Genomic DNA, 12461 nt, shown 5'->3' with positions numbered 1-12461 from the left:
TAACTAGAATGATTTTACTCAACCATGATGAGGTTCACTCAGTGTTGGTATTTCAAGCAGCCTCCCACTCTGACACACCCACTCTGACACACCCACTCTGACACACCCTGACGGCTCACTCCATCCTGATTGATCTTCTTAGAGCAACAGAGTAGAGCCTATGACTACACCTAGGAGTACTCTGGGCTCCTGCAGGGCCCCAGGAAACAGCCTGACCTCCTGGCGTCAGGCAGCCCACACGCCGGCCTCACACAGAACAACCCAAAGCCAGCCCTGGCTAATGTCATTACGGCCTGTTTGTGGTCAACAGCTCCCTGATGGGGATGTACAAGCACTGGAATATGAATGTAGGAAGTCTATTAGTCAGAGTCCCAGATGGCCTGCAGAGGAGAGGCCGGCGTGCGCTCTCGACCCCTCCAAACACACACACGCTAACACACACGCTTACACACAGGCTCACACTCACTTAATTGCACTTTTTCTGAGTGAACTCACTGACAAGGAGACGACTCGAGGTGAAACAGAAGTGTGTTTCTGTGCTGTGTGTTTCTGTCTAGAGGAGGAACAGAGAATTCCTCACAGAGAGCCTGGCGTATAAGAAAGCCAGGCTTAGGCTCTAACAAGGTTAAACCCATGAAAAAGAGTGACTTTTTAAATGATGGAGATTTGTGTTTCTGCGGGGTGTAATTAGCTTTGCTCTGGTAGAGGAGAAGTTTGGGGTGGGGGAGGTTTGTGGGGGGCAGAGGGGGGATGACAGTGGAGCGCATTGTGGAGTCCAGCGGATTCAGCGGAGTAAATCTGATTATCAGCTCGTGTCAGAAGCCAGGCTCAGATGCAGCTTAGCATTCAGAGCAACTGTCTACTTTCACTGAGAGACAATGACCCTGCTTTGCTTCTCAGGCCCCTGCAGTAGTCCCAGTGGCCCCGCCAACTCGTCCTCCTAACCCCACATCCACCATCCACGCCCGGCACAACAGGCCCACTACCCCAACACAACAACACGACACGCCCACTGCCCCAACACAACACCACGACAGGCCCACTACCCCAACACAACAACACGACACGCCCACTGCCCCAACACAACACCACGACAGGCCCACTACCCCAACACAACACCACGACAGGCCCACTACCCCAACACAACAACACGACACGCCCACTGCCCCAACACAACACCACGACAGGCCCACTGCCCCAACACAACAACACGACAGGCCCACTGCCCCAACACAACACCACGACAGGCCCATTCCCCCAACACAACAACACGACAGGCCCACTCCCCCAACACGACAAGACCATAACCCCAACAAAACAGGCCCACTACCCCAACACGACAGGCCCACTACCCCAACACGACAGGCCCACTACCCCAACACCACGACAGGCCCACTACCCCAACACAACAACTCAACAGGCCCATTACCACAACACAACAACACGACAGGCCCTCTATCCCAACACAACAACACAACAGGCCCTCTATCCCAACACAACAACTTAACAGGCCCACTACCCCAACACAACAACACGACAGGCCCACTACCCCAATACAACAACTCAACAGGCCCTCTATCCCAACACAACAACACGACAGGCCCACTACCCCAACACAACAACACAACAGGCCCACTACCCCAACACAACAACACAACAGGCCCACTACCCCAACGCAACAACACGACAGGCCCACTACCCCAACACAACAGTACAAAGCTCTAGCCATTGTTATTGGCTGGGCCCCACTGAGTGGTAGAGATCGTCTTCCTTTGAAAACAGTGTTGTTTGGTACAATAGAACAATAAGAACAATGGCCATGCCAGCTTTGGCATAATGTCTTGGCAAATGATCAGTGTTAGTCCACCGGTGTGGTCACTGGTTACACTGATTCAGCAGCACCAGGCCCTGGTATGCAGAGAGGGCAATACTACTGTAACCACTGGCAGAGCCTGAGACAACAGAACACTATACAAGACAGATCCTGGAACTGTTAAACTGATAGCTAACTCCTTCTGTAAACACCCATGTGTATAAATAACCTATCCTGGAACCAGTGCCCTTGTTTGAGCACCTGTGGTTGGTTTGTGTCCGTGTGCATTCTGCAGCCTACTGTCTCGGTACTCCCCGTGTCCTGGGTGACAGTAGTGGAAGATCGGAAGCATCGTGTCCTGGGTGACAGTAGTGGGAGATCGGAAGCATCTTGTCCTGGGTGACAGTAGTGGGAGATTGGAAGCATTGTGTCCTGGGTGACAGTAGTGGGAGATCGGAAGCATCGTGTCCTCTGTGACAGTAGTGGGAGATCGGACGCATCGTGTCCTCGGTGACAGTAGTGGGAGATCGGAGGCATCGTGTCCTGGGTGACAGTAGTGGGAGATCGGAGGCATCGTGTCCTGGGTGACAGTAGTGGGAGATCGGAGGTATCGTGTCCTCTGTGACAGTAGTGGGAGATCGGACGCATCGTGTCCTCGGTGACAGTAGTGGGAGATCGGAGGCATCGTGTCCTGGGTGACAGTAGTGGGAGATCGGAGGCATCGTGTCCTGGGTGACAGTAGTGGGAGATCGGAGGCATCGTGTCCTGGGTGACAGTAGTGGGAGATCGGAGGCATCGTGTCCTGGGTGACAGTAGTGGGAGATCGGAGGTATCGTGTCCTGGGTGACAGTAGTGGGAGATCGGAGGCATCGTGTCCTGGGTGACAGTAGTGGGAGATCGGAGGCATCGTGTCCTGGGTGACAGTAGTGGGAGATCGGAAGCATCGTGTCCTGGGTGACAGTAGTGGGAGATCGGTGGCATCGTGTCCTGGGTGACAGTAGTGGGAGATCGGAGGCATCGTGTCCTGGGTGACAGTAGTGGGAGATCGGAGGTATCGTGTCCTGGGTGACAGTAGTGGGAGATCGGAGGTATCGTGTCCTGGGTGACAGTAGTGGGAGATCGGAGGCATCGTGTCCTGGGTGACAGTAGTGGGAGATCGGAAGCATCGTGTCCTGGGTGACAGTAGTGGGAGATCGGTGGCATCGTGTCCTGGGTGACAGTAGTGGGAGATCGGAGGCATCGTGTCCTGGGTGAAAGTAGTGGGAGATCGGAGGTATCGTGTCCTGGGTGACAGTAGTGGGAGATCGGAGGTATCGTGTCCTGGGTGACAGTAGTGGGAGATCGGAGGCACCGTGTCCTGGGTGACAGTAGTGGGAGATCGGAGGCATCGTGTCCTGGATGACAGTAGTGGGAGATCGGAAGCATTGTGTCCTGGGTGACAGTAGTGGGAGATCGGAAGCATCGGGGGAGTGGTGACAGTAGTGGGAGATCGGAGGCATTGTGTCCTGGGTGACAGTAGTGGGAGATCGGAGGTATCGTGTCCTGGGTGACAGTAGTGGGAGATCGGAGGTATCGTGTCCTGGGTGACAGTAGTGGGAGATCGGAGGCACCGTGTCCTGGGTGACAGTAGTGGGAGATCGGAGGCATCGTGTCCTGGGTGACAGTAGTGGGAGATCGGAAGCATCGGGGGAGTGGTGGACCACTGGTTCAACAGCCTGTCTGCTTGGCCTGTCCAATGGGCCTGTTTGGACTGGGACGACCCATAAAGTTCAGTGTGGAGTTGAATTGTCACTGTCAGACAGGAGCTGTTGACCGTTACTCGTTACACCCCGATGATTTATCAGGTATTTCCAGTGCATAGAGAGGAGAGATAATGAGAGCAGGGTGATGCCGGGCTGATAAACTTGGTCAATACAGAAGTGCTGAAGGCAGTTGAAGATGTAAATGAGGCTGTAAGGACCAGCGAACGTCTTTGTCCCTGCTTTTCACTTGTTTGTTTAACCAGAGGCCAAGACAGGAAGCCAGCCCACACAACTCTGCTGTCCCCATGGCAACCCCACTGTTAATTGCGGCACAACTACTCACAGAGCTCTTTAGAGAGTAGGGGAGAGGTGGGGACAAGCATGTGTGTGTGTGTGTGTGTGTGTGTGTGTGTGTGTGTGTGTGTGTGTGTGTGTGTGTGTGTGTGTGTGTGTGTGTGTGTGTGTGTGTGTGTGTGTGTGTGTGTGTGTGTGTGTGTGTGTGTGTGTGTGTGTGTGTGTGTGTGTGTGTGTGTGTGTGTGTGTGTGTGTGTGTGTGCGTTTGCGGGTGTGTTTTATTTTGCAGTTTTTGCATTTTTGTGTGTAATGTAACAGTGCACCTTATACAGATTGTGGTTGTATTACTCTACATAGCTGTACATGTGCTGTGAATAGTTAGAGTTGTATTTTGGCACTCACTGTGTAGTTGTAGAGTCCTCGATCCCACAAGATGGCCTTACTGACAAAGGACAGATAACAAGGTGCCTGGGAAACAGACAGGACAACAGACATCAGTGAGCACAACACACAACAAGGCATACAAAATCATCTCAGGCCATTCTTAAACCTGAAAGAAAAAGGAACATTCGACATCAAATCCTTTCAGGTCATTTCTCAATTGTAAAGAGTTCAGAAAAAGTACAGAAACACTATTGTAGACCAAGACAAATGTATCAACTTTAGATGAACTAATGCTGATGGAGAGAGTGTTGAGATGAACTGCTTTCAAAGGAAGACTATCTCTACCACTCTGTGGGGCCAGGCCAATAACAATGGCCGGCTGGCTGGAGAAAGAAAGAATGAAAGACCGAAAGACAGAAAGACAGACAGACAGACAGACAGACAGGCAGCACCATAGACATCCCTGTGAAACTCCTCCTGATGCATCAATTTCCCCTCGGTCTCTATAATGAGCTGGTCTGTACCACTATTCCACTACTCCAGTCTCCAGCAGTCAGGCTATACTGTAGCACAGACTGGACACTTCATCATAGGGATAGCCAATTGTAATGTCTCCATTCAAACACATCTTTGTTCTATCTGTTCAGTTATCAGACTGCTTTTGGTTTGACCATTTTTGGTCCATGTGTGACTTAACAGCCCTTCTTTTACCAGCTCGGCTCCATGGGATGGACAGCACAGTGTCTGGGTGTGTCCATCAGTCTGACCCATGGGGCATGGGGCACTATGTTAAGCTCATCAATCACCAAGAGACGTGCACACATCCCCATCGGAAACCCAGCCGCAGTCACCAGTGGAGCTCATCCATCTCTCTTTGCAGCGGGTGGCAGCTCCCAGAGCCCCTGAGTCAGCTCCAAGCCTGAGCCACTCCAGGGTGTGAGAGGAGAGATCCTCCCAGGGTTCACCCCTCATTCATGGGCCATAACCCCACCCCGGAGTGGGTGACGGGGCACAAGGGCCTCAGAAGGACGAGTACAATGGAACTTGCCTTGTGAGAGGACTGCTCTGACCCCCAGCCCCCCTTTGAGAGCTGTGTGGTGGACCTTCCTGACCTGTGCCAGCTTGTGCCAGTCTGCTCTCAAAATGGAAAATGATCCATGCTTTGATGCTGCAAGTGGCTACAGGGAAGTATCGGGACTGACCATCTCCAAGACCTGGAGTGACAAGGCAGTACTGGGTCTGTCCATCTCCAGGACATGGAGTGACAGGGTAGTATTGGGTCTGTCCATCTCCAGGACATGGAGTGACAGGGTAGTATTGGGTCTGCCCATCTCCAAGACCTGGAGTGACAGGGCAGTATTGGGTCTGCCCATCTCCAAGACCTGGAGTGACAGGGCAGTATTGGGTCTGCCCATCTCCAAGACCTGGAGTGACAGGGCAGTATTGGGTCTGCCCATCTCCGAGACCTGGAGTGACAGGGCAGTATTGGGTCTGCCCATCTCCAAGACCTGGAGTGACAGGACAGTATTGGGTCTGCCCATCTCCGAGACCTGGAGTGACAGGGCAGTATTGGGTCTGCCCATCTCCGAGACCTGGAGTGACAGGGCAGTATTGGGTCTGCCCATCTCCAAGACCTGGAGTGACAGGGCAGTATTGGGTCTGCCCATCTCCGAGACCTGGAGTGTGTTACGCTCGTCGTTGGAAGGAGTAGACCAAGGTGCAGCGTGGTGGGCATACATCTTTCTTTTATTGATGACACCGAAGAAACAAAAATACAAAACTAAACGCACAGTTCTGTAGGGCTGGAAAGCAACAATACAAAAACAAGATCCCACAAACTAAGGTGGAAAAAGGCTGCCTAAGTATGATCCCCAATCAGAGACAACGATAGACAGCTGCCTTTGATTGGGAACCATACCCGGCCAACAAAGAAATAAACAACATAGATTGGCCACCCTAGTCACACCCTGACCTAACCAAATAGAGAATTTAAAGATCTCTAAGGTCAGGGCGTGACAGACCCCCCCCCCCCCCCCCCCAAGGTGCGGACTTCGGCCGCAAACCTGAACCTATAGGGGAGGGTACGGGTGGGCATCTACCCTCGGTGGCGGCTCCGGTGAGGGACGCAGACTCCGCTCTGCTCGTGGCTCAGCCAACTCCGGTGGCACCTCTGGTGCGGGGATCATTGCCGGAAGCTCCGGGCCGTGAATCATCGCCGGTGGAATCTAACCATGGATCGTCGCCGGGGACTCCGGACTAGGAACCGTCGCTGGTGGCTCGGGACCGGGAACCATCGCTGGAGGCTCCGAACCGCAGACCGTTGCTGGAGGCTCTGGACCGTCGCTGGAGGCTCTTGACCGCCGACCGTCGCTGGAGGCTCTGGACCGCCGACCGTCGTTGGAGGCTCTGGACCGCCGACCGTCGCTGGAGGCTCTGGACCGCCGACCGTCGCTGGAGGTTCTGGACTGCCGACCGTTGCTGGAGACACCGGAATTTGGATCGTCTCTGGAGGCTCCGGGCCTTGGATCTTCACTGGAGGCTCCGGGCCATGGATCATCACTGGAGGCTCCGGGACATGGATCATCACTGGAGGCTCCGGGCCATGGATCATCACTGAAGGCTCCGGGCCATGGTTCATCACTGGAGGTCTGGAGCGTAGAGCTGGCACAACGCGTCTTGGACAAAGGACCACCTTCACATGGCAAGTGCGGGGAGCTGGCACAGGATGCACTGGGCTGTGAAGGCTCACTGGAGACACGGTCCGTATGGCTGGCCCAGGATATCCTGGACCGAGGAGGCGCACTGGAGACCAGGCGTGCCGAGCCGACACCACCCGTTCTGGACAGATGCCCACTTTTGCATGGCAAGTGCTGGGAGCTGTGGATGCGTACTGGAGACACAGTGCGTATCACCGCAAAACATGGTGCCTGCCCGGTCACACGCTCCCCGTGACAGGGCAGTATTGGGTCTGCCCATCACCAAGACCTGGAGTGACAGGGCAGCATCGGGTCTACCCATCTCCAAGTCCTGGAGTGACAAGTAGCCTTTGTATGTATGGGCCTCTCCTGCTCTGTGCAACAATGAACATCACCTCTACAGATGATGACAGACATTATATCGGACAATATTTTTTAAATAAGTCCACTTATTAGAAAAACACACCACAATATGCTCAGCCATTAATGGCAGCCCATCTGAATAATTACCAGGAGATGGACAACAACCAATTTCCCCATAAAATGTGAATGCATTGGTTAGGACACAATGACCTTGTCACTAATTCCACATTGAATGTGAAACCCAGTACATTTACACACCAGAGGATGGCATGGCTGTGGATGAGGGAATTGTGAGTTGGGGATAATTGCAAATTGCGAATAGAGAAAAGAGAGGACAAGAGGAGGAAAGGGGGATGTATAGTGCATAGTGTTTTACCCAGACTCCTTTTGCTCAGCTACCAAATATGTCCTATTTCACCAGACTGCCAGAACAGTGCTGTGATGAATAAGGACCAGAGCTCATTCCCAGTCATGAACTGTGCTGCTGGGAGAGGCCCTGAGCCCTGAGCCTGTTACTAAACATGAGAGTTGAGCCAGACGGCAAGAAGGCACACAGACAGTAATTACATGTCATATTAATGGTGTAAAACTACACCCCAGTGAACATGGCAGAGAAGTGGGGTCTTTCCAATCTGATCAATCTATCCTTTTCATAATTTACGTTTATATTATTAATTTATTACTCTTTTCTTTTAGCTTCCGGCACATGGTATTCCCAGGCGGTCTCCCGTCCCAGCACTAACCACTAACAAGCATGTTCAGGGTAGTACGGCCACAAGCATATTTGTTTTACCCTGTTTTCTCCCTGAATTAGGTCCCTTGGCTCATCTCTGCAACTCCTCAATGGGCTCAAGAGAGGCGATTGCGAAGGTGGAGTCCTCTGAAACATGACCCGCCTGGCCGACTACTTCTTATCACACTGCTCGCTTAACCCGGATGTCAGCCGCAACAACGTGTCGGAGGAAACACTGTTCGACTGATGACCGGAGTCAGCTCGCAGACGCCCGATCCTGTCACAAGGAGTCGCCAGAGTACGATGAGCCAAGGAAAGCCCCAACGGTCAAACCCCCCTCTACCCTGGAGGGCCCTGGGCCTATGGGCCTCCCGGTCACAGCCGGTTGTGACACAGCCTGGGATCAAACCCTAATTCAGATGATGAGATTAGATAGATTGCTGGCAGATGGAGTTTCCACTAGCTTGTGTCTCAAGGACGCCCCCCCACCCCTCCTCTCCACCGACCTCAGGCACTTCCTGCCAGAGGGGGGGGGGGCGCTGTTTACCGTTGCACAGCCACAGCGTGGGCTGCCAGGCTCCTGGCCTCAGAGGGCAGGAAATGCTGACTTGCTAGTCCAGTGGCAGTCAAAAGGGGAAATATGTTGGGAGCTTATCAATAACGAGTAGGTGGAAAAGGGGAGATCAAATGACCAATTAAGGGATAATCACCAAAGTGGTGGCTGGTCTCGCTCCCTCTACCCTCTCTGTCTCCTCTCTACCCTCTCTGTCTCCTCTCTACCCTCTTTCTCCTATCCCACTTTCCCTTGTCCTCTCAGATTTGTGGCCATCTGCCTGTGTTTCTCAGGGGATCCCTTTCTCCTCTCCTGAGTACGAGACGGGATGTTTTATTAATTCACTTTCACCTGATTACACCCTCTCTGTGAGCCAGCGTACATTAATAGGCATTTCATCAACGTTTAATCAAGGCTGCAGCACAGCGAACCGGGAACCAGGGATCAGAGCATCCTGATCAGAGCATCCTGTTGAGGTCAGCAATAAAGGGCCAATACAGGGACATATGATTGCATTAGGGAGCACACACACACACACACACACCCGCACACACGTACACACGCACACACACACACAACAAGCCTCATGAGAACTGATACTACAGACAGAACTACAGACAGAACTACAGACAGAACTACAGACAGAACTACAGACAGAAACGCAAAATAATATTGTAAATACACGCCCACTCAATTCAGCAATGTCGCCCACTCAATTCAGCAATGTCGCCCACTCAATTCAGCAATGTCGCACACTCAATTCAGCAATGTCGCCCACTCAATTCAGCAATGTCGCACACTCAATTCAGCAATGTCGCACACTCAATTCAGCAATGTCACCCACTCAATTCAGCAATGTCGCACACTCAATTCAGCAATGTCGCACACTCAATTCAGCAATGTCGCACACTCAATTCAGCAATGTCACCCACTCAATTCAGCAATGTCGCACACTCAATTCAGCAATGTCGCACACTCAATTCAGCAATGTCGCACACTCAATTCAGCAATGTCGCACACTCAATTCAGCAATGTCGCACACTCAATTCAGCAATGTCGCACACTCAATTCAGCAATGTCGCACACTCAATTCAGCAATGTCGCACACTCAATTCAGCAATGTCGCACACTCAATTCAGCAATGTCGCACACTCAATTCAGCAATGTCGCACACTCAATTCAGCAATGTCGCACACTCAATTCAGCAAGGTCGCACACTCAATTCAGCAATGTCGCACACTCAATTCAGCAATGTCGCCCACTCAATTCAGCAAAGTCGCACACTCAATTCAGCAATGTCGCACACTCAATTCAGCAATGTCGCACACTCAATTCAGCAATGTCGCACACTCAATTCAGCAATGTCGCACACTCAATTCAGCAATGTCGCACACTCAATTCAGCAATGTCGCACACTCAATTCAGCAATGTCGCACACTCAATTCAGCAATGTCGCACACTCAATTCAGCAAGGTCGCACACTCAATTCAGCAAGGTCGCACACTCAATTCAGCAATGTCGCACACTCAATTCAGCAATGTCGCACACTCAATTCAGCAAGGTCGCACACTCAATTCAGCAATGTCGCACACTCAATTCAGCAAGGTCGCACACTCAATTCAGCAATGTCGCACACTCAATTCAGCAATGTCGCACACTCAATTCAGCAATGTCGCACACTCAATTCAGCAAGGTTGCACACTCAATTCAGCAATGTCGCACACTCAATTCAGCAAGGTCGCACACTCAATTCAGCAATGTCGCACACTCAATTCAGCAATGTCGCACACTCAATTCAGCAATGTCGCACACTCAATTCAGCAAGGTCGCACACTCAATTCAGCAATGTCGCACACTCAATTCAGCAATGTCGCACACTCAATTCAGCAATGTCGCACACTCAATTCAGCAATGTCGCACACTCAATTCAGCAATGTCGCACACTCAATTCAGCAATGTCGCACACTCAATTCAGCAATGTCGCACACTCAATTCAGCAAGGTCGCACACTCAATTCAGCAATGTCGCACACTCAATTCAGCAATGTCGCACACTCAATTCAGCAATGTCGCACACTCAATTCCGCAATGTCGCACACTCAATTCAGCAATGTCGCACACAAAGGACTACCATAGCAACACAAAGGACTACCATAGCAACACAAAGGACAAGGACAACACACTAAGCGCGCACTGGAGGAACCACAGGTGTCGGAAGACAATGAGACCATTATACGACGCAAGATGGCACAGCGGACGAGGAGATCGGGTTCAGAAGACAATCATGCACAAGGCAAACCTATTACGGCCACACAAAAGAGCAGGGTTAGATCCCCAGCATGGACCGGACTAGGTTCAAATTAGAGACTAAACCAGAGTGCAGCCAGATCCAAAAGAGGAAGCCCAGGGTCAGCTATAATGAGAGCTGAATGTGAGCATCCAACCGGTCCTGTTTAATGGGGTTCATCCCTGCAAGGTCTGTGTCCTGCCTCTGGTGTGTGTACACGTTTGGTTGTGGGTCAGGGGGCTGCAAGGGCTCCATGACCCCGAAGTGACCTCTGGGAGTCAGAGGGGACCCCCACTGGCAGGACAGAGCTCTCTTTATACTTTAATCTGGTAGCACAGAGGATCAATATGGCTACCATCGGCGCTGGTGATTGTGTGAGCAGGAGTTAGCGTTCCAGACATTTTCGGCCCCTCACCAGGTGGCTGGACACAAAGCCAGCATCCCTCTGCCACCCCGGTCACAATGACCTCTGGGACGGTGGCACACCACCGGCTAACCTACTTAACATTCATTAGTGTCAAAGAGGTGAACAGATGCTCAGGTCTTACAGCTCTTCTCTCTCATGTTCTCACCGTGGGACTCATTGAACATAGTTTGACGTGTTTTTCATTTGGGATAGGTCTGGCTTCAGTCCATTCTGCTGTTGATTAAGAGGAGGGCTCGGTGGCCAGACTCACCCTGTCCTGGTGGAGTGCTGAGCAGGAGCCATGTTGCCAGGTGATGGTGTTGACTGGATGTCTGGGCCGGGCCAGGAGCCTGGTGGGATGGTTATTCTGGTCCTGCTGTTCTCTGTCCAGTCTGTTCCCCCAGCAAGGCTCTGGCCCTCGCCCGTTCTCAATGACCCACATGTCCCTTGAACTAATCTCTCTGACCTCTCTATTAAACTGTAGCTTACATCCCCTCTCTGTCGCCCGACTGAGTGAGAGGACAATGTGACATCTACAGGTCAATTCATATTCATACTACAAAATATGCTCTTTCTCCATGATGTTGATATAGCTACCTCACTCTTGCAGCGACTGAATGGACATGGAGAGGAAGAGAATGAAATACCTTCCTGTGGGGGACTGAAACTGTTTTCATGTGTGGATTATTGCTGTTAATAATTACCACCTTGTTAAACCAGTCTAAGTCACTGGTGCATGCTATTCCCAGAGTAAAAATAGATGAATGTAATATAATACTTACGAACGCAGAGTTGACTTTTCACCAAAACTTTGAGGCACATTTACACACATTTCATGTTTTCTTATATGTCCTTCACATATGGGTCAGGCGGGCCCTGTGAGCCTCCAAAGCCATTCATGAAAATCGTCCACCCACACCCACACCCACACCCACACACACACACACACACACACACACACGCACACACCAGAAAATACAAACAGCTGGACAGAGAGCTTTTCAGCCCAAATACAGAGAATAGACATGGATCACATTCTGGGCTGCTATAAGCATACATCTCCTAGCCATAATTACATTACAGGGGATATAGAGACCAAGCTATGTGGAAACAATGGACTCTATCAATTCCCCAAATCAGACCTCATACATGTGAATGTGTAAATGTGTATGTGCCTGTGTTTGTTCTAAA

At 51.5% G+C, this 12461-nt stretch overlaps 1 protein-coding gene across 3 annotated transcripts in view; it reads right to left on the bottom strand.

Moving 5' to 3' along the window:
• The window catches only part of LOC139393253 (uncharacterized), a 65919-nt gene extending 54009 nt beyond the window's left edge, over positions 1 to 11910 (bottom strand). The window contains exons 1-2 of one of the 3 annotated variants that reach the window (XM_071141728.1): positions 11542 to 11853; positions 4252 to 4317 (exon numbers count right to left, since the gene is read on the bottom strand). In XM_071141728.1, the coding sequence (XP_070997829.1) occupies positions 4252 to 4317; positions 11542 to 11712 (237 nt within the window). In that variant the 5' untranslated portion in view covers positions 11713 to 11853. Of the gene's footprint in view, positions 1 to 4251; positions 4318 to 11541 lie in introns of all 3 variants that reach the window. The other 2 variants (XM_071141729.1, XM_071141730.1) reach the window with 2 other exon arrangements.
• Between the last annotated feature and the right edge of the window lie 551 nt (positions 11911 to 12461).

The sequence above is a fragment of the Oncorhynchus clarkii genome, chromosome 33 (assembly GCF_045791955.1).
Source record: "Oncorhynchus clarkii lewisi isolate Uvic-CL-2024 chromosome 33, UVic_Ocla_1.0, whole genome shotgun sequence".
In the NCBI taxonomy this organism is placed as follows: Eukaryota; Metazoa; Chordata; class Actinopteri; order Salmoniformes; family Salmonidae; genus Oncorhynchus; species Oncorhynchus clarkii.
Note: the sequence above shows the minus strand (reverse complement) of the source record. Positions and strands in the feature narration are given on the sequence as shown.